At 52.2% G+C, this 21,693-nt stretch overlaps 2 protein-coding genes across 3 annotated transcripts in view; both read right to left on the reverse strand.

Annotated features, from left to right (window-relative positions):
- MRPS15 (mitochondrial ribosomal protein S15) overlaps positions 1 to 2,018 on the reverse strand; it is a 10,213-nt gene extending 8,195 nt beyond the window's left edge. The window contains exons 1-2 of the mRNA XM_011989015.1: positions 998 to 2,018; positions 655 to 699 (exon numbers count right to left, since the gene is read on the reverse strand). Of these exons, the coding sequence (XP_011844405.1) occupies positions 655 to 699; positions 998 to 1,115 (163 nt within the window). The 5' untranslated portion in view covers positions 1,116 to 2,018. The remainder of the gene's footprint in view (positions 1 to 654; positions 700 to 997) is intronic.
- An 888-nt stretch (positions 2,019 to 2,906) lies between these two features.
- Positions 2,907 to 19,840, reverse strand: CSF3R (colony stimulating factor 3 receptor (granulocyte)). Of its 2 annotated transcripts, XM_011989017.1 has the most exons (18): positions 19,334 to 19,840; positions 18,025 to 18,087; positions 15,998 to 16,081; positions 12,279 to 12,575; positions 10,676 to 10,799; positions 10,347 to 10,534; positions 9,437 to 9,606; positions 9,158 to 9,311; positions 8,986 to 9,059; positions 8,336 to 8,549; positions 6,512 to 6,700; positions 6,017 to 6,118; positions 4,935 to 5,081; positions 4,683 to 4,823; positions 4,419 to 4,512; positions 4,091 to 4,172; positions 3,484 to 3,690; positions 2,907 to 3,064 (listed from the first exon to the last, which is right to left on the reverse strand). In XM_011989017.1, the coding sequence occupies exons 3-18, from the start codon at positions 16,059 to 16,061 to the stop codon at positions 2,960 to 2,962; spliced, it is 2,352 nt and encodes a 783-aa protein (XP_011844407.1). In that variant the 5' UTR covers positions 16,062 to 16,081; positions 18,025 to 18,087; positions 19,334 to 19,840; the 3' UTR covers positions 2,907 to 2,959. The 2 variants fall into 2 exon arrangements, with proteins under 2 accessions (XP_011844407.1, XP_011844406.1); XM_011989016.1 differs by having other exon boundaries at positions 2,907 to 3,690.
- Positions 19,841 to 21,693: the final 1,853 nt, after the last annotated feature.

The following is a 21,693-nucleotide window of genomic DNA, read 5'->3' on the forward strand; positions in this document are numbered from 1 at the left end:
TTTTTAGTAGAGAGGAGGTTTCACCATGTTGGCCAGGCTGGTCTCGAACTCCTGAACTCAAGTGATCCACCCACCTCGGCCTCCCAAAGTGTTGAGATTACAGGCGTAAGCCACCGCATCCGGCCCCGGATAATAAATTCTAATATATACTACTAATATGTTTAATTGAGCACAGTGTTAAGGATGCTTTTCATGTATTATCGCTGAATCCTAACAATCCTTGCAAATGGATACTTTCACACTCATTTTAGAAATAAGAATCAGAAAGAGGAAGTACCTCTCCCCATATCATTTACCTAATAAGAAGGATCTTAACTACTACACATACTGAGTTCCAATGGGAAACTACATCCTGCATCTCAGAAGCGCAGACACAAAGTGCCATACTCTAGGTAGGCCTGGGTGGTGCCAGCCATGCACTTCCTCTGGCAAGCTCATTTTCACTCATTCACTTGCTCCCGCCCTTAACACCTCTCTCTCTCTATACAGGCAGCAGGCCTAGGGCTTTGTATAAGGTAGACGTGGAGTCTTTTGCTCAGGACCTCTGGCTCACCCCATCTAGTGGCTCTAACTCGCCACATCGGTCCCCCTACCCACCCCAGCCTTCCAGGAGGTCTCTCTTCCGCCCCAAGTCCCACCTCAGGAACCTCCTACCTGGGTTCTGGATGACATATCCGCGCGCGGCCTGGAGGAGGAGACCTACGCAGAAAAGAGAAGGCTGAGGCCCATCTCCTTAAATAGTCCACCCTCAATTCCTTTCTGGGCCTCTCGCATTGTCCGTCCGCCACGGTTTATAGGCTTCTGAGCCTAACCGCTGCCCCATTTCTTCCCTATCCCTTCCTTGTCTCTCACACCTTGTTTCACCTCTTGCGCAACCACCGCCCTTTCCCCCTTATCCTGACCGCTGTACATCTCCCCTACTCCTGTCCTTCCTTATTCCCTATCGCCGCCGAACCCTGTTTCCCTACGCCCGCCGTCCCATTTCTCAGCTCCTCACTTCGAGGCTGCAGGCCCCGCTGGTTGAAAGGAAACCTGGCGCTCCCACCGCCCGGCAGCCCGAGGACTGACGCCTGGGTCCGAATCAAACTCAGCGCCCTCCACGCGACCCTGAGCATGATGACCTCTAACCCCCGCGGGGCCCGCGCTGCCGCCGTCGTTCCTTTTGCGGCGCGGGCCGTGTTACATGGGCGCCGCCATGCTGGCCCAGGCTCGATCAATGGAGGCAGTTGCAATACCGGAGCAGACGAAGACCGAGAGAATGGATTGGCCGGCGGGACTCTGAGGACGCGACACACGGGGTGGAGCTCAGAGACCGGGTTCCCGCTACGCGTGATCGGGCCGTGATGGTTGTGTGCCCACGTTTAGCAGTGTGCTGGGGTGCTGTATAAATTCTAAAATGCCACTTTTTGGAGGGCATGCATCCCGTCCTTAATCTCTCAGTACATTCCTGGCCCTCGGGCCGGGGTTTATTGTGGGAGTTCCATGGCGCCTGCGGTAGCCTTCTACCCCCAACCCAATCCCTTCTCCACCCCACCCCTCAGTCCCTTAGTCAAGGATGGGACCCTGTAAGAACTAATACTGGATTTCAGCCGTGTCTCTGGCAGCCTGGTAGCCTGGGGACTAAAGTCGTTGAGTTTGGAATCGTACAGCCCTGGTCTGGAATCCTAACTCAGCCATTTACTCAACGTGTGATCTTGTGGGCAAGTCACTTAACCTTTGTGGGCCCTGTAGGGGTAGTAATAACAATATCTCTCTTTTAGGTTGTTGAGAGGATTAACTGAGGCAGTTGTATGCAGAGCACGTGGTATATAGTGAGCATTTAGTAAATCTTAACGGTGATGTTATTTGTGAAACAGTGGTGTAAGGGTGAATACAAATTAGAAGAAAAAGAGAATTTAATTTTCCCTGGAGCAAAAAGGGAAAAGACTCCTTCTTCTCACTTTTCTGAAAGCATTTACTTTAGAAAACTTGTAATTGTGAATACTTTTTCTACTGCTTAAAAGGTAAATAAACCTCTTGCCAGTTTTACAACCCCGGAATGTTTTTCTCGAGGACCTGGGAGCCAACTCTTTGAAATGTAATAATTAAGGAGGATAGTGCTCTCTCCCTCAGTTCCTGTGGGAGGGTAGGAGCCTAACTTCAGTTGGTGCCTAGCTCTTAGTTGCAACCTACCCCTTGTCATAAAGATAGGGGAAATAGATTTTTCCTTTGGATAAAGGCAATTAGCAGACACAGGTGGCTTCCCACTTACCAGGTAAATTTAGAGTGGGTGCCGCCAAGTCCTCTTGCTTGAGGACCAGTTATTGTTTATCTTGAGAAAATGGATACAATAAATTGTATTCACTTGGCTACATAAAAGGGTAAGATTTTTCTCTCTTTGCAGTCTCTTTAGTGGATCACCAGTGTATCACATTCTGGTTTAATGCTTATTCAATAATACTGTTTTCTTGCTTTTCTACCCTTGTGAAGAGGTTTTCTGGATTGGCAGGGGATTTTGTCTTAAATTGTATTTCCCCAGCAGGGGTTAGTTTTTTCCAAAGTCTCTTCACCGTGTCCCACCGCACTCTGTCACTCCCCCCATGTAACCCATGCCACTGTGCACTAAGGATCACTTTTCAAGTCCCCACCACTAGAATGGAGCCCTCTGAGGGTGAACTGAGCTGAGTCATTTGCATAGGGCCTAGATGCTGAGAGCTAGCAGAAGGAAGGAAGAGAAAGGAAGGAAGGAAGGGAAAGGGAGGAAAGAAGGAAGAGGGAGGAAGGAAGGGAGGGGGGAAGGGAGGAAGGAAGGGAGGGGGGAAGGCAGGGAGGGAGGGGGGAAGGAAGGGAGGGAGGGGGGAAGGACCAACTCTGAGAAGTTTCCCCCTGACTGCTGGGCCCTGAAAAATAAATAGCAGAGACTCAGGTACACCCAAGAGTGTCTATAAACAATAACAAAAACTCCAAACCAAAAGCTAGTTTACAGTACTGAAGTTATAGGAAACAAGTACAAAAGGCCATTGGGTGGGGCCGGATGGAGCATGATCTGGTCCTTAAAGTATGAAGATTGCCTGGGAGGCCCAGCCTATGGAGACTGGCGGGAGAGGGGATGCTGGTGGCTGGAGATGGGGAGAACCTGGGCTGGGGTAGTTTTTAGTCATGGGCTTCTGGACCCTCCCCTCTCCTCCAGCTAGCTCAGGCCTTTAAGAGGCAGGCCCAAGAAGGGAACCCCAGGAAGCCCTAGAAGCTTTCCAGCCCCTCCACCCCATGGACCCGGATCCCCTGCAGGAGGGGGAAGTCGAGCAGTGGCCCAAAGACACAGTCGTCCTCCTGGCTTGGGGCTGGGGTTACCAGGGTCCCCAGGGGGCTGGCCTGGAACCAGAGGTTCTCATAGGACTTGGGGCTGGGGGTGAGGCCCGCCAAGAGGGGCTGAGTGGAGTCGCAGCGGAGATAGTGCCCTGGCCCTGGGCTTGTGGGGCTGCCCAGCAGCTGCCCGTAGAGGACCTGATTGCTGGTGCCGGACTGGGATTGGGGCTGGGCAGAAGCTGCTCTTAGGTCCCCCTGGAGCACATAGGTCTGGACCAGAGTGGGGAGGCCACAGGTCTCTGAGCTGTCATGGGACTCCCAGGGCAGTGGCTTCTTCTCGTCCTCCTCCAGCACTGTGAGCTTGGTGATGGGTGGCATGCCCAGGCCGGGCAGCTGGAAGGCCTCCTGCACACAAGGATGTGGGGTGAGGGCACGGCTCCTTTCAGATGTCTGCCCCAGCCACCGTCCCTGTCTAGGTCCAGGCAGTTGTGGGGACATTCCTGCTGTTACTGCTGGAACACAAAGGGTTCCACTTGCAAAGCACTGGTATGTTCCTCACACATGCCTGACACATGCCATGCACCGTTCGGGCTCAGCATGGTCAGTTTTTCCATATCACAGGGAGGTGGCTGAGGCTTTGAGATGGACAGAGCTGGGATTCAAACTTGGGTCTGCTTCACTCCAAAGGGAGGGGATGTTGCCGGAAGTGACAGGAAGGCCTGAGTACTTGGCTTCAGAAGATGTCCCTTCACTGAGCCTGGGCTGACATCCCCACCTCATTTCCCTCTCCCCCCTGGATTCTCACCTCTTCCATGATAGTGGGCACCCAGGAGCCCAGGCTGCTGTGAGCTGGGTCTGGGACACTTGGCCAGAGGGGATTCTTCCTGCTGGAGAGGAGGGCAGGGGGAGGCTGGGTCAGACATACCCTCCAATCTTTCCATCCTTTGTCCCACCCATCCCACCTGAAGAGATGCAGCTGCCCTTAGTGCAGAGAGAAGAAGCTGGGGGCTGAGACTCTCAGACATGGGCCCTAAAGTTTGGGAAGGTTGGAAGGGACTTAGATGGGCCCACCTGGACCTGAGGTTCCCTGTGGGTGGGGGAGGCAGGATCTCAGGTCTCTCAAAGGGACTCACCTGGGGCTGCAGCAGAGCCAGGCAGTTCCACAGAGGCAGGAGAGCAAGAGTAGGAGGCCGAACAGGCCCAGGAGGATGTGTAGCTCCGATCCCTCTGCAGTGAGGGCAGGGCCAGAAGAAGTTAGAATGCATGTGGGGAAGGCTGGGTCTCCTCCCTCCGACCAGGGGATTCAAAGTCAGTCCCCATGTACTCTCAAAATCAGCATCCTTTGGGTGGGGTACCCTTCCAATAGCCATCTCTGCCCAGCCCTCGTCTCCCCTTACCTGGGATCAAGGTCATCAGGGTGAGGACTGTACCGTTGGTGGCCCCGGCCTGGCTGGCAGCCATGAGGTGAATGTGATACAGACTGGCGGGCTCCAGGCCGTGGAGGACAAAGCCATGGGAAGAGGCATTCAGGATGGTGGCTGGGAGGGGTGTACGGTCAGCGTAGGCCTGGATGCTGAAGCTGCCTCCATGGCGGCTGAGCACCCCCTCCCAGGCCTTCTGGGGCTGTGGGGAACTGAGGATAGACTCACAGAACGACTGGTTTTGAGCATTGGTCCAGAAGATGGTGTAGTGGGTAAGGGGGCTCTTCCCCAGCTCAGGGGGCTCAGGCACCCACTCCAGCTGTGCCCAGGTCTTGCCAATGTGCTTTAGATGCAGCTCTGGGGCATGGCGGGGGGCTGTGGGAAGAGAGAGGTGCAGGGGCTGAAGGGAGTGGGGCAGAGCAAGAGCCCGATTGGACTTCTTGTAGCTTCTCAGGCACTGTGGGGTGGGTGAGAAAAGAGTCCAAGGGGACTCATGCCCAAGCCTCATTTTCCCAGAGATTTAATCCAGATTCCACCTACTGCTAATAAGTATCTAAGCCAGGATTTGAACCTGGCTCTGCTTGACTCTGGAGCCTCACTTTCTGATTTCTACCAGGCCTGATTTCATCTGATTTACTCTCTGATTTCTGCCACTCACTCTCCGAATTTATGCCAGGTCCTCTGTCCAATTTCTTTTGCTTTTGTTTTTGAGACAGGGTCTCGCTCTGTCACCCAGGCTGGAGTACAGTGGTGCCATCTTGGCTCACTACAGCCTCGACCTCCTGGGCTCAAGCAATCCGATCCTCCCACCTCAGCCTCTCAAGTAGCTGGGGTTACAGGCACACACCACTGCACCCAGCTAATTTTTGGTTGATTGGCTGGTTGATTTATTTATTTATTTTTCTGTAGAGACAAGGTTGCCCAGGCTGGTCTCAAACTCTTGAGCTCAGGGGATCTGCCTGCCCTGGCCTCTCAGAGTGTTAGGATTACAGGTGTGAGCCACTGCATCCGGCCCCTCTGTCCAATTTCTGTTACATATAACACCTTATTTTTGTCTGGGAAATGGATTGATTTTTGCCAGGTTTGCACCTTGAATTGTGCCAACTCTCTACTCAATTTCTATCACAGCACCTGATTTCTGTCCAGCTGTAGGGATCCAGTGTTAAGCCAGGGGATTGGGAGAGATCCTCTCCAGGGCCGGAAGTATGGTAAGAAGGCAATGTTCCCTATACTGCTGATTGCTGGGGACCAGTCAGAGCCTTGGGAGAGAGAGGAGAGGATTCTGGAAAGGGGCCTGATGGTTGACGAACCCATTTCTTGGGAGTAGGCATAGACATGCTGGGAGGGTCCCATGGCGTCCTGGTACAAGGGAGTCACAGTGATCTCATAGAGCTGAAAGGGCCTGATGTTCTCTGTAGAAAGAAAATGAGGTAGGCATTCCTGTTAGGGGCTAACCTGTGCTAATGATCCGGAGCTAGCCTCAGACCTCTAGTGAGGGCTAACCTGGGCTCATGATTCAGGGTTAACCTCCGCAATATCTTCTTTAGATCATTTGATGAAAATTAGGGAAGAAAAGTAGAAGAGAGAGCTAGAAGGGTGGCAGGGTCAGGGCTATAGAAAAAGGATCAGGTTGGACTATAGGAGAACTTCCTGATTATGAGGATATGAAATGAGAACAGTGAAGGATCAAGAAAGGCTGGAGAATCCATGTCTCTTGGGCAGTTCAGGTTGCCCCATGCCTATTGTCAGACAGGTACTGCCTCCCTTTGTCCCTGGCCCTGCCCAACTTTCCAGGTCAGCCTTACCCTGCAGCAGAAACCCCGTGGCGCTCCCGTTCTGTTCTATCCTCCAGGTCTTGTTGCTATTGCTCGTGCTGGGGGGGCTCAGGCCCCACTCAATCACATAGCCCCGAGGCCATGGACTGGGGGGCTCCCAGCCCACCCAGAGGCTGTGAGGGTCTCGGGCCATGGCATGGAGTCTGGTCAGGGCTGGGCCTGGAGACGGTGGGAAATGGTGGAATGAAGGTGAAAAGAATGCAGGCCCTGGAGCCAGAAGCCTGGGTTCAAATCCTGGCTTTGCTACTTACAGGCTGGGTGACCTTTGGTAGGTCAACATCTGAGCCTCAGTTTCCTCATCTGTAAAGTGGAAATGATGATAAAAGTTCCTACCTCATAGGGTCTCAGTGCAGATTAAATGACTTGATGCACAAAACAAGCCTGGCATAGTGCCCGGCACAGAGTAGTTCTTGTTAGTGATAATAGCTAACACTCTATGGTTCTTGGTATGTATCAGGCGTAGTCCTTGATATATTTTATTTTAGTTTACTTTTTACTTTACCTTACTTTATTCTTTTCTATTTTATTTTATTTTTATGCGGAGACTTGCTCTGTCACCCAAGCTGAAGTGCAGTGGCGCCATCTTGGCTCACTGCAACCTCTGTCTCCCTGGTTCAAGTGATTCTCCTGCCTCAGCCTCCCAAGTAGCTGAGATTATAGGCAACCGCCACCATGCCTGGCTAATTTTTGTGTTTTTAGTAGAGATGGGGTTTCACTATGTTGGCCAGGCTGGTCTTGACCTCCTGACCTCAGGTGATCTGCCTGCCTCAGCCTCCCAAAGTGCTGGGATTACAGGCATGAGCCACTGTACTGGATTCCTTGATATATTTTAATTCACTGAGTCCTCTAATAGTTATACCCAGGAAGTACTACTCTTGTTCCCATTTTATTAATGAGAAAACTGAGAGACACAGAGAGGTTAAGAAACTTATCTAAGATCACACAGCTAGTAAGTGGGAATATTAGCTATGATTATTGTTATTGTGATTATTCGTCCCACCTGGTGAGGACCCATGTTTAGGGAAAGCAATGGGTGGTGGCAGCTGATCTCCTGAGAATGAGCAATGAACTCATAGACCATGTTCCAGGTGGAAAAGCCTAGGGCTTTCTCTCTTGGCTTTCTTGGCAGAATGGACTGTGTGTGTGTGTGTGTGTGTGTGTGTGTGTGTGTGTGTGTGAGAGAGAGAGAGAGAAAGCGCTTAACCTGGTTCTGGCTAATGATAATAACAACAGCGGACACATGCAGAGCAGTTACTTTGTGCCAGGTACTTGTCTTAACTCATGTACACCCCACAGCACCCCTCAGTAGGCGCTGTTATCGTCGCCATCTGCTGGATGTGTAAACAGAGGCTGGGGACGGGATGTAACTTGCTCAGGTCACACTGTTAGCAAGTGATAGGACTAGATTTTTTTTTTTTTTTTTTGAGACGGGGTCTCCCTCTGTTGCCCAGGCTAGAGTGCAATGGTGCAATCTCAGCTTGTTGCAACCTCCGCCTCCCAGGTTCAAGCAATTCTCCTGCCTCAGCCTCCCGAGTAGCTGGGATTACAGGTGCCCGCCACCATGCCTGGCTAATTTTTGTATTTTTAGTAGAGATGGGGGTTTCACCATGTTGGCCAGGCTGGTCTTGAACTCCTGACCTCAGATGATCTGCCCACCTCGGCCTCCCAAAGTGCTGGGATTATAGGTGTGAGCCACCACCCCCAGCTAAGGGGACTAGATTTGAACCCAGGCAGTCTAGCCTTCGAATTGATGCGCTTGACCTCTGTGTTCTTCTGGCCCCCAGCCCCCTTTACCTCTGCTCTCTGAGAAGACCACCGGGGTGGGACAGGAGGTCCCGGCTGAGTTATAGGCCACAAGGGCCACCTCCTGGGCTTCTGAAGGCAGGGGGAAGGTGCAGCTGAGCTCTGTGGTGTTGCAGAGGGGCAGGATGGCCCCAGCCTGGCCTGAGGGTCTCCAAGAAACCACATAACCTTGGATCTGTCCGCTGTCTTCCTCCAGGGGCACTGGCTGTGGGGCACAGGAGGAAAAAGAGAAGGGGATGTGCAGTTCATCTTGAGTCGAGGAGAGCCTCTAGGTGGGGTGGATGGATCATACGAACGGAGCCTCCCCAGGCTGGGGCCAGGCTTCTCATCCCCCTCCCCTTTTCCCTCTGTCCCCTTGTGCTAGGTTCTAGGAAGGAGGGCAGGAAGAAACCAGAGGGCAGGAAGAAACAAGTCGGTGCACACAGCAGGCTCTTAACTATTCACTGAAGTACCCTGTGACCTGCGTTGTTGTCTCTCCAAAAGCTAACTCAGCTCCCTAGGCACGTGCAAATTGCATGCAAATCATATATAAATGCATCCACGCCTCCCAGACCTGTTGCAGTCCTAAGCCTCGGTTTGCAGGGGCCTGTTTGGATTGGAGGAGGTGTCGAGGTGGAGGGATGGCCTTCAGAGGGAGTCACCTTCCAGAACAGCTGCACTGTCCTGGGGTCCAGCTGCCTCTGCCGCCACCATGTGTTCAGTCTGACAGCGGGGGCTGTGGATGGAATAAGAAGAGGGGGTGCCAGTTGGGGAAGGCCGTGGAGCCTGGACTGGATACTAATGGCTGCTGCCAGCCTCTCATCACCTCCTTACCCCGTTCAGTAGTTCTCAGCTCCAGGCTGGGACTCCAGTTGCTCCAGTGGCCAGGCAGAGGCCAGCGGATGCAGCGTATCTGCAGGGTGTAGGCCGTGGCTGGGAGGAGCCCACAGAGCTCATACCGAAGGGCCTCCAATGGCAGGGGGCCCACCTGGTTGGGGGTGGACATGACCCTGAGCCTTGGATCGCTGGGTCATTCTAGGGCCAGCTCAAGCCCAACTTACCCTACCCCCTGCCCCCACCACCTCAGGCTCTCCAGGTTGCCCTCTGCCTCACCAGTGCCCAGCTGGCTTCTCCACTCTGTGGCTTATGGCGCAGCTCACACTTCTGATTTATGTGCAGGGCTGGCTGCCATGGCTCCCAGCACAACTGTAGGCAGCCTGCCTGGGGAGAGGCCGCTTCAGGGCTGGGGTCCATGGTCCGCAGCATGGGGGGCTCCAGTTTCACTGCAAGGAGTGGGACTGTCAGAAAGTCTCCCTGCCCCACCCTAGAGGGCTCTGCTTTAGCTCCCTCTTGTCTCCCTGTCTGCGGTTCACCATCTGTCCACGTTGCTAATGGCCGGTTTCTGTGGTTCCTCTTTCTGTGTCTTTGTTTCTCTCTAGGTGTCTGTTATCTGCTCTTGCCCCAGGGCCTTTGCACTGATTGTTACTTCTGCTTGAAATGTTTTCCCTCCAGATATCCAGGGCTTGCTCCCTCATTTCCTTCAAGGATCTGCTCAATTGTCACCCTCTTAGTGAGGCCTTTATTGACAAACCTATTGAAATAGCCAGTGCTCCCCTTCCCCTCTCTCTCTATGCCCTTCCCCTCCTTTAATTTCTCCTTTTTGCTTATTGCCATCTGAAATTCTATCTTATTTTTTCCCCCACTGGAATCTAACATTCTGAGGGCAGGATTTTTGATGCTTTGTATCCCCAGTACCTAGGGCAGTGCCTAACACGTAGTGGGTGCTTTAGCTGAAAGCATGACTGAATGTGCCTCCTTGCCTCTGTGTCTCTTCCTGTCTCTGGGTCTGTGTCACCATTTCTCTGTCTCCAGCTGCACCTCTCTTTGTCTCCGTCCCTCTCCTCTGCCTCTGTCTCTAGGTCTTCCAGTGTCTTCTTGTCTGTTGCTGGTTCTGTGTTTCCCTCTCCCTTCTTCTCAGTGTCTGCCCATTTTGGGGACCCCCTCCCTCCCCTGCATCACCCACCGACGTCCATGGGCTCAAGGCACAGTTGTGGGGACATGCTGGTCCCCAGCGCATTCTCCGCCTGCACCCAGATGCCCATATTCTGGTACAACAGCAGGTGTCTGCGTGGGATGGAGCAGTGGCTCTGCCCGTCTTCGGGCACGCAGTCCATGATGGAATCCCCTTGGGTCTGACAGTTGCCCCGGCTCCTGCCAATAGTCCAGGCTTGGGTGCCAAGCAGAGGAAGAAAGCGAGGCTCCCTTCTCCCTCCCAGAGGCATGCCCAACATCCTACCCATGCCCCACCCCAGAATCCAAAGGGAGGGGACCAGGGTGGGGGCCCCTCCTCACTTGAAGCTCTTCAGAGTGAAGCTGGTGGGTAGGTGGGTCTCAGGTCCTGGCTCCCAGTGGCAGATGAGGCTGCTGGTTGTGAGGTTCATGAGGCAGGAGAGGTTGCGGGGTACAGCTGGAGGGTCTGCATGTGGGTGGGAAGAGTGTGAGGGCTTTGGGTGGGACCACTGAGAAAGCGCCCTCTGGGACTAGCTAGCCGTGTTGCCTTGCCCTGGCTTGGTTCCTCTGTTGTCACCTTGTCTGCCCCCCGTCTCCAGGCAGAGTGGCTCTGGAAGGGCAGCCCTGGGGGAAGCTAAGTTGCAGGCATGCACAGGGGCAAGCCTCACAGACCCCCAGCAGCCCAGTGGTGGCCCACTTCCAAGTCCCCCAACTCCAGACCCTTTGTCAGTGACAGTGTAGTGTTTGGGTTTTCATCCTGGTCCTGCCATTCATTAGCCCTGTGATCTTGAAGTTATTTAACTGCTCTGTGCCTCAGCATCCTCATCTGTAAAATGGGGATAATGGTAAAATCCCACCCCCTAGCATTATCATGAGGGCTAAATGACTCACTCTACATGAAGTGCTCAGAACAGTGCCTGACATACAGGAAATGCTACATAAGTTTTAGCAGTGGCCATTACTGATGCTTTTTTTTTTTTTTTTTTTGAGACAGAGTCTCACTCTGTGGCCCAGGCTGGAGTGCAGTGGCACGATCTTGGCTCGCTTGGCTAATTTTTGTATTTTTAATAGAGACGGGGTTTTTACACGTTGGCCTGGCTGGTCTCAAACTCCTGACCTCAAATGATCCACCCACCACAGGCTCCCAAAGTGCTGGGATTACAGGTGTGAGCCACTGTGCCCGGCCCGTTACTGATTCTCAAACAAGAATCTTGGTCTTTGTTTTTTCCTTATGCCTCAACTTGGCACAAACTCCATCTTGCTCAGTTTGAAAGGAAGTTTGAAACTGGGGTGGGGGAGAAGCCCGGGACAAGCCCAGCTGGTAGAGAATGTCCTCCCTGGAGACACCCTCTGATGGCTGAGGACTTGCGCTATGTAGAGTGGTGGTCACCACACTGGCTTTAAAGCCACGCTGCCTCCATCCTTATTAATGTGTGACAAGGGCAAGTCATGTACCTTCCCTGACCCTCAGTTTCCTCATCTGCAAAGTGAGGCTACACAGTAGTACCAACTTGTACTACTGTTACCTGATACCATGCCCATAAAGTGCTTATTAGATAAGAGCTCAATAGGTAGTATTCTTTTGTTTTTTGAGACCAATTTTCGCTTTTGTTGCCCAGGCTGGAGTGCAGTGGCGTGATCTCGGCTCATTGCAACCTCCGCTTCCTGGGTTCGAGCAATTCTCCTGCCTCAGCCTCCCGAGTAGCTGGGATTACAGGCGCCCGCCACCACGCCCAGCTAATTTTTTGTATTTTTAGTGGAGACAGGGTTTCGCCATGTTGGCAAGGCTGGTCACGAACTCCTGACCTCAGGTGATCCGCCCGCCTTGGCCTTCCAAAGTGCTGGAATTACAGGCGTGAGCCACCGCGCCCGGCCGGTAATATTCTTATTAGTATTGGCAGGAGGGTGTTGGAGGCAGAGTAGTTGGATGGCTGGAGGGACTTACAGCCTGCGCGCAGCTCAACCTGGTCCAGGATCTGCAGGCTGTTGCCCCAGTTCAGGCAGCAGGAGAGAAAGGCCCGAGTGTGGTTGAGGTGGGGCAGGGTGATGGTAGATTGCTGGCTCCCATCAGACAGACGCTGCTGCCTGCCCCCAGGCTGAAGCTCTGCTCCCAGTCTCCACAGAATCTGTGGCTCCAGGTCCAGATGGCTGCAGTTCTGCTTGATGATGCAGGAGGCTGTGATGGGATCCCCCAGGTGGACGATGGGGGCTGAGACACTGATGTGTCCGCACTCCTCCAGACCTGGGGTGGAAGAGAATGGGCCAGGAACGACTCCTCTGCCTAGCAGAGCTGGGCTATAATCTAGGCCTTTGTACTCCTAGACTCAGGGCCCTCACCTTCCTTTCTCACCCTTCAAGACATGGGGGCTGGAAATAGAAGGATGTGAACGGAGACTTCGAGAGGCTACGGAGGTAAGACAGAGATAGTGATGTGCCGCTAACTGTTTATCAGCCAGCTTGGCAGAGAAAAGCAGACCCTGGTTTGTCGCGTGTGCCTTTCCGTGGTGTAAATACTCTCACCGTAGCTGATTTCAGCCTACTGAAGTGACATCATTGATCGGGGAGTTGGGAAGAGATGTTCCCAATTAGTGTTTGCAAGCCAGCACCAGCACACCACCAGATGGAGACTGTTAACTCCCCAATGCCCTCCCCAAGGATGGTGCAAGCAGTGATTAGAGTGATAAGAACCCATAACCACAGCAATCTTTTCACAATTAAAATCTGATTCTGCTACCCCATCTCCATCGCAGCACTTCAATGGCACATTATTGCTCTGAAAGGCAGTATGGTGTGATGGATGAGTGTGGATGTTGGGACTAGACTGCCTCGGTTTAAATTCTGGTTCTATTGCTTATTAATTACATGATCCTGGTATATTTCTGAGATTTTCTGTGCCTCAGTTTTCTCGTCTGTAAAATGGGGATAAAAATCGTTCCTACCTTAGTGTTGCTGGAAGGATTACATGCGATAACATATGGAAGGCATTTAGAGCAGTGTCTGGCATGTGAGTATGTGCTGCCATCATTAGGATAGACTCAAATCCTTGACATAGCTCTTGTGGCCTGGCCCCTGCCTGACCCTCTCAGTTCCAGCTTATACCGGTTTCTCAGCTCCAGCCATTCTGGCTCATTCTTGCTATTCTTTGAAAACTCCATAATCTTTCTAATCTCTGGATCTTTGCACCTGGTGTTTTTTTTTTTTTGTTGTTGTTGTTGTTGTTGTTGTTTTGTTTTGGTTTTCTTTTTCTTTTTTTTCTTCCAGGTCTTGCTCTGTCACTCAGGCTGGAGTGAAGTGGGACGATCATGGCTCACTGCACCCTTGACCTCCTAGGCTCAAGTGATTCTCCCACCTCAGCCTCCTGAGTAGCTGGGACTACAGGTTCATGCCAGAATACCTTGCTAATTTTTTGATTTTTTTTGTGTGTGTGTAGAGATGAGGTTTCACTATGTTGGCCAGGCTAATCTTGAACTCCTGGGCTTAAGCAGTCCTCCTGCCTCAGCCTCCCAAAGTGCTGGGGCTACAGATGTGAGCCTCTGTGCCCAGCCTGCTGTTCTTTTTGGAGGGACTCTTCTTTCTCTCTCCCACCCCTGTTTCACCTGGTTAACGCTTAGGCATCTTGAAGAAACCAGGCCAGGCACTAACGAACTGGAGGAGGCCAAGGTCCCTATGCTTCCTCAAAGCTCTTATTATCCTTCATAATTATAGAGTCTTATGATTATTTACTTATCTGTCACTCCAGCTAGACTATAAATTCGGTGAGGCCAGCAGACCTTGGCTGTTTGCTTATTACTGTATTCCCAGTGCCTAGTACAGAGTAGGACCTTGGTGAATATTTATTATCTTGAGATGGAGTTTTGCTTTGTCACCCAGGCTGGAGTTCAGTGGCGCAATCTCAGCTCACTGCAACCTCTGCCTCCCGGGTTCAAGTTATTCTCCTACCTCAGCTTCCCGAGTAGCTGGGGCTACAGGCACGTGCCACCATGCCTGGCTAATTTTTTTTTTTGTATTTTTAGTAGAGACGGGGTTTCACCATGCTGGCCAGGCTGGTCTCGATCTCATGACCTCGTGATCCACCTGCCTCAGCCTCCCAAAGTGCTGGAATTACAGGCGTGAGCCACCGCACCCGGTCGATGAATATTTTTTTGATAAATAAACGAACAAATAAACATACACTTTGCCTGCAATGCTTTCTGTCCTCTCTCAGGTTTTCTTAGGCCCGTTTTACTGATGGGGACGCGAAGACCCTAAGAGGAGAAGCAGTTTGCCCAGGGTCACAGAGCAAGTTCATGATTCTCGCAAAGGGCTTCTACTGCTTCACAGACTCAGGATTTCAGACTGGAAGGAACTTTACCAGGTCGTTTGCTTCAAAACCCTACCTGATGCTCTGCCCTCTACAGCAGAGCTTGAGTGGCCTAGTTTTGTATGGCCTAACAACTAAGAATGTTCCTTACATTTTTAAAGAGTTAAAAACAAACAAAACAAAAACCAAATAAAAACATGCAAAAGGCCTGGGCGCCGTGGCTTACGCCTGTAATCCCAGCACTTTGGGAGGCCGAGGTGGGCGGATCACCTGAGGTCAGGAGTTTGAGACCAGCCCGGCCAACATGGTGAAACCCTGTCTCTACTAAAAATACAAAAATATGCTGGGCCTGGTGGCAGGCGCCTGTAATCCCAGCTATTCAGGAGGCTGAGGCAGGAGAATCGCTTGAACCCGGCAGGCAGAGGTTGCAGTGAGCCGAGATTGCGCTACTGTACTTCAGCCTGGGCAACAGAGTGAGACTCCATCTCAAAAAAACAAAAAAAAACCCCTGAAAAAACAAAAACATGCAATAGGCAGGGCATGGCGGCTCATGCTTATAATCCCCATACTTTGGGAGGTCAGGACAGGTGGATTACTGGAACCCAGGAGTTCGAGACCAGCATGGCAAAACTACATCTCTACAAAAAATACAAAAAAAATTAGCTGGGTGGTGGCATGCCCTGTACTACCTTGGAGGCTGAGGCAGGAGAATCACTTGAGCCCAGGAGGTTGAGGCTGCAGTGAGCTGTGATTGTGCCACTGCACTCCAGCCTAGGCAACAGAGGCAGACGCTGTCTCAAAAACAAACAAACAAACAAGGAACAGAGACAGTATGTGGCCTGCAAAGCCTAAACATTACTGTCAGACAAAGTTTGCCAACCCCTGCTGCACAGCATCTTTGTCAATCCTGGCTTCAGCTTGCATACCCCTGGGGATGAGAAGTTATCTACCTCTCAAGACAGAGTTTCCATAGTTGGTAACCAAGCTCTGCCTGGGCTTCTTTATTTCAGGATGAAACCTGTCCCCTTGTAGCTTCCGTCCTGATCCCTTTGCTGCCCACCAAGGCTACATAGGACCCATGGGTTCCTTCTGACCGCTTGGTAGAGATTTGTGGACAAGATCTGTGCCCCACTGGCCTTTTCCAGGATGACCAGCCCAGGTCATCTCACCATTCCTCTTGGGTGGTGGTTTGCCTGTGGAAGTCTGTGGGTGGGATGCCAGCTACCCCATATCTGTGGCTCAGTCTTGAGTCTTTTGGGATTCTCTGGGAATCCCAGTAGCCATGTGGCAGTGCAACAAAATTCCCAGTATCTCTCCTTGTAACTTCCCCTCCCCACTGCACCCTCATCCTTGGCCATACTCACTTCCGGGGAGCAGCAGGATGATCAGGGCAGCCCAAGTCAGGCTGCAGGTTCTCAGCCTTGCCATAGTGCCAACTTGATGTTCACCTGGAGGCAGGAAGTTTGTTTAAGACCATGGGCTTTGGAGTCAGAGCTGATCTTAATCCTTGTCTGTCATTGTGCAGCTTTGACTAGGTTGCTTGACTTCTCTGAGCCTTAGTTTCTTTGCAAAATGGAAGTAACAGCAGCCTATACTTCATGGGACTTTGGGAGGAAGACACAAAATGATGCAAGTCAAGGGCTTTGCACAGCACCTGGAACATAGGAAATGACAGTGACAGCCACTGTTACTATACTTGCCTTCCAGGAAAGAGCAGGGAAAGGAGCAGTGAGGAACAGCATTCTTCACCCTTCCCAGCTATCTAAGCCGGGCTCCCCTCAGAGAGCAGAACCTGAGATGAGGAATTGCATGCTGGTGGTTTATTTTGAGAAGATCCTAGCAGCAGATAAGGAGAGGATGAAGTGGGGAGAATGAAACAGGGACAGAGAGAAAGCCAACACAAGGTTACATCATATGTTGGTCACCTCTATGGACAACTGGGACTCTATCCTGCTGGAACCTTCCCAAGAGCCATGTAGAACACTTCTCAGAGCTGTCCACCGGAGGGTCAATTTATCCCTTGGATGGGAGGGAAGACGGGAAGATTTACCCACTGACTCCTGCCCCCCATTGGTCAAGGGATGCCTCTTGGGGTGTTCACTCCCTGGCACATCCAGGTTGGGCATGCATGAGTACTAGGCAGGTTCTCCTGGGGAAGCCATGCCAGTGTTGTCAGGCACACTCCCTGGATGAAAGGGAGAGCTCTATGGAGCAGCTGAGGCAAGGGGCTGTCAGGTTACACCTGCAGGAAGCTGGCTGCCTCAGCCATGTGCGCTGAGAGAATATCAAGTGGGGCACCCGAGGGGTCCAGTATGCCCCCACTTCTGGGCACAGACCTCTGGTGGCCTTCTGGGGTCAGGCATCATATGGTCGCGGCCATAGCACCTGGATGGAAGGTGCCTTGGCTCCAGTCTTAGGAAGTATGCAGAGGTTTCTACCACTTGGGTGGGTATCCAGCCTCATCTTCACCCTGCTCCCATTGGGGTCTTGGGGCCAACACCTGATCCTCCAGCACGAGTTGGTGCTCTTGGTGGCAGATCAGTGGGAATTGCTGGTCAGCTTGCATGTACATATCTGGACACATACCTGCAGGTGGTGTCCCAGCAGGTCCCTCGTGCTCAGCAGGGAGAAAGGTAGGAGAATCCTTTTCTCTCCCTCCCAGACAGAGGTGTGGATAAGAACTGCCCAGATACCCAAGGCTGTTCTTGCTCTAGGGCCCTTACCCAAACCCCTAGTCTATTCGTGTATAGTGCAGTATCAGAATACCCAGTGACTGCTAGCCTGTAAGTCTCCTTTGTGCAAATCAGAAAGAAAACACCCCATCCTCCGGACGGATGCAGCACCACACTAGGACCTGGCAACTAGGGAACAGCCTGGATTTCGGCTCTAGTTACTCCTCAGTTTTGTGCAGTGAGAAACCTGCAGAGCTATCCCGAGCATCTGTCTACCCATTGGTGGTTGGTAACCTTCTTACTACAGCATACCAGTTTGATTATCCATCCCCCTCAACACTGGTCGGGGAAGATTTAGCCTCCAAGGCCCAGATTTTGGGACACTGGTTTTCATCTCTATGTGCTTTTGATCATATCCCAGCCCTGTTGCCCTAGCCAGGGTCAGCTTCAGGCCTAGCCTGTGCCCCGTGCAGTACCACCATATCCACCCCCACTGGCTCCTGTCCAGAGTAGACAACCTAACCCCAAGAGGCCCCGGCATCCTCCCCCTGCTTGGCCTCAGTCCCTGGTCTTCCACTGCAGCCCTAGACATCCCCCAGCCTGGTTGAGCGGGCCTAGGGCCTGTTCAGTCTCACTCTCTGGGGGGCCGATATACAGAGAGCTTTGGAGCCCAGCTCAGACTCAGGTCACCTGACTTGATCTCCAGCTCTGCCACTTACCAGCTGCTTTGTGACCTTGGACAAGTTACTTCACCTTTCCGAGCCGAGCCTCAGTTTCCCCATCTGTGGAAAAGAAAGAACATTAGCACTCACTCCTCAGGGTTGTTGTGAGGATGAAATGAGATGATTATGGTAAAGGCACGTAGCACTGTGCCTGGCATGGAGTTGGCACTCAGCAACCGTAGGTTATTTTCACGAGCCGTAAAACGAGTCAGCAGCTCATGGAATCCAGCACAGTTCAGTTCTCGCCTCACCCCTGCCTTCCTCACAGCCTGCGTGGTCACACCTCCCAGGACTGCCACCTTACTTTTGTCTGTGCCACACTGCACAGTTCCAAAGCCCCATTTCTGGATCCCCTCTTCCTAGCTCCCTGGCCCCCTGGCCCTCCCATCACTGGCCATCTCCGCTGGGCCCTGCAAGTGCTCGCTCCTGCAGCTCAGCACAACTTGATGCCTCCTGGGCTGGCTGCTCTCACATCCCCTCCTTCTGTTTCTCCCTGATCACACTCAACCCTCTCCCCTCACACTCTCTTCCCCGGTTCACACCCCTGGCCCCCTTGCTGTTTCTACTCTCACCGTGGGAAGGGTGGGGAGGGAGGAGGGGGCTGGGAATAAACAGAGGGGAGAGGCCCTTCCAGATGTGCTGCAGATAGAGAAAAAGAGAGAGAGAGATACAAAGAGTGGCAGAGTGAGGAGGTGACTGAAATCCGCACAGACCAAAATGACAGAGACCCACCAAGAGGACGACTGAGGCCAGAGAGGTGTCGAGAGACACAGAAAAAGGGCCCGATGTACACTGATCCAGAGAGTGGGGGGCACTCGGAGGCCCGGAGCCCAGGAGGTGGTCTGTTACCAAGAGTTTAAGATTCAAGAGATAGCAGGAAATATGCGAGACAGAGAAACTCAGAGAAATAACAAGCCAGAGAGAAGCTGAGGAGGAAAGATGGAAACAGAGAGTGAAATAGAGACCCAGACGGGGAGGGGTTGCGCGGCTGGAACTCAGACACACACGTCCTGAGAGGCAGAGGCATGGGGAGGGGAGAATGATTATGCCTGTCCCCAGCCCAGCTCAGTGTCCCCAAGGAGCTACTTGGCTGTGAGTGACTTCCCTGGTGCAATACCCCCCAAAGTAGGGGCATCCTGTGAAAAGAGACTCACTGTCCAGGGCTGGGATTCCAAAGGACGAATCCTTGGCCCCAGGCCTAGGACCCCGGACATGAACACTTGGCAGAGCTGCGGGGAGTGGCCCCAGGATTCCAGCTCTCCATCAAGCCCAAGGCTCAGCCCCTCTGTAGGGATCCCCTACTCACGTTGGAGCCTCTGGCCCGGACCCTGCTTGATCTCCTTGGTCTCTCTTCTCCTCGTCAGAAGAAGTTCCTGAAACCAGCTGCAGTCCAGCTTCTCTCCCCGAGCTCTGTCGTTAATGGCTCGGCCTCTGACAGGCCCGGGGGCTGGGGATTGCAACACCTTCCGAGCCTCCCTCCTACCCTCCCTTGCGCCTTCGAGGGCACAGGCAGCCCCTTCCTCCCAGGAAGGAGCCTGTGAGGGAAGCTGGTGAGGCCCGGGCAGCCTTCCTGCCTTGGGGGTCTTAAAGGGCTGGGGAATGTGGCAACGATGTCCCCCTCCCCTGCCTCCGGATTTCCTGAGCTCGAAGGTTTGAGGCTGGGCAGGGCCCAGGCTCCCACCTGGCTGGGTTCCATCCCTATGCCCCCCAGCCTGGGGGAGCATCACTTGGAGGCAGACCCTGCCTGGAAGGCTCACCCGGCCCCAAGCCTCTTTTCAGCTCTAGCCTTGGGGCCCACGTCTTCACAGTACTCAGAAGGGTGTGTTCCAGGTTCCAGGGAATTTTATAACCCAATACTCACTGCTCTCCTCTTCATTATGTATTCTGCACATTGCCCATAGACCAGGCAGATGGAGAAACAGGAATTCTGGGGGCAAGACAGGAGGATGTCTTGGTGAGGCACGGGGTCCTCATATGTTCACTAAAAATTAGTAATGTTTACCCACAATGGTTCTGCAACACTGAATATTTTGTAATTGAGTGAAATAGACTACATTTTATGTCTTTTATTGGTCTGTATTCATGATTCCTCTGCAACTACAAACAATTTTCCTTGCATTTTCTGAGAAAGGTTCAAACTGCTCATAGTTTATTGGATTCATAACCCAAAAAAGGTTAGGTACCAACAGACCAGCAGACTGTCCTTAACATATAATCATTTTTAGGCGTCTGGGTCTGGTGTGATGCTGCAGACCAGGGCTGCAGTTCTAGTTCCAGGTCAAATGACCTGACCGCCGGCTGCAACCCTCCCAAGATACCCCACAGGCTCTGCTCACTCAGTGAGTCCCGTGGACTGTCTTCTTTCAAAATAGAACCAGAATCCTGGGTATTCACTGTAAAGTTCAAGTTGGCTCTACGTTCAAATATTTTTATGATAATATATTGGAAAATACAAATATAACTGAAGCCAATACTAGCCAGCTCCCAGCTACCCTCATCTCTTGCCTAGATCATCGCAATAGCCCCCTCCCTGCTCTCCTGCTTCCATTTCATCCTCGTTCCCTCACCTGTCTGTAGTTCCTTCAGCAGCCAGTGCGATATCAATCAAACAGAAGTCTGATCAGGCCATCCTCGTCCCAACCTTTCCAATGGCTCCTGTCTCATTCAGAGTCAAAGTCAAAGCCCTTTCAATGGTCTACAAGGCCCTACACAACCTGGTATCCCCATTACCTCCTGGATCCCTCTCCTGTTATTCTCCCCTTTGCTGCCTTGCTCCAGCTACTCTGTGTTCTTTGTTTCTTGAACTTGTTATGCTATCTCTTGCCTCCGGGCCTTTGCCTTTGCTGTTTCATTTGCCTGGACTGTTTCCCCTGCAAATAGCTACGTGGGCTGGTCCCTCCCCTTCTTCAGGTCTTTGCTTAAATGTCCCTTTCTCATTGAGGCCTTCTCTGAGCACCCTTTTCAAAATTTGCAAGCCCCTTCCCTCCCACTCACTATCTCTGTCTCCCCCGTATCCCTTTTCACCATCTGATATTGGCTGTCTCAATCCCCACTAGACTGAAAGTTCCATAAGAGCAACATTTTTTATCTGTTTTGTTCAAAACTTTATCTCCAGTGTCTAGAACACTGCTTGCCACACAGTAAGGCCTCCATGCGTGTTTGTTGAATGAATGATCAACTAGATGAATCTTCCCCCACTTCACCAAATCTGTCTCCAATCCCCACGTACCTTGTCATGGTGAATTAACCACCATCCCCTCCTCTCCCTAGTCATGCAGCTCAGGGACTCAGGAGTCATTCCTTACAACCCCTTCTCCACTTTCCCATGTCTAGTCAGTTCTTTTTTTTTTTTTGAGACGGAGTCTCGCTTTGTCACCTAGGCTGGAATGTAGTGGCACGATTTTGGCTCACTGCAACCTCTGCCTCCCAGGTTCAAGTGATTCTTATGCCTCAGCCTCCCAAGTAGCTGGAATTACAAGTGCCTGCCACCATGCCTGGCTAATTTTTATAGTTTTAGTAGAGATGGGGTTTCGCCATGTTGGCCAGGCTGGTCTTGAACTCCTGACCTCAAGTGATCTGCCCACTTCAGCCTCCCAAAGTGCTGGTTTTACAGGCGTGAGCCACTGTACCTGGCCTTCCAGTCAGTTTTTATTTATTTTTTATTTT

This window comes from Mandrillus leucophaeus, unplaced genomic scaffold (assembly GCF_000951045.1).
Source record: "Mandrillus leucophaeus isolate KB7577 unplaced genomic scaffold, Mleu.le_1.0 Scaffold343, whole genome shotgun sequence".
NCBI lineage: Eukaryota > Metazoa > Chordata > Mammalia > Primates > Cercopithecidae > Mandrillus > Mandrillus leucophaeus.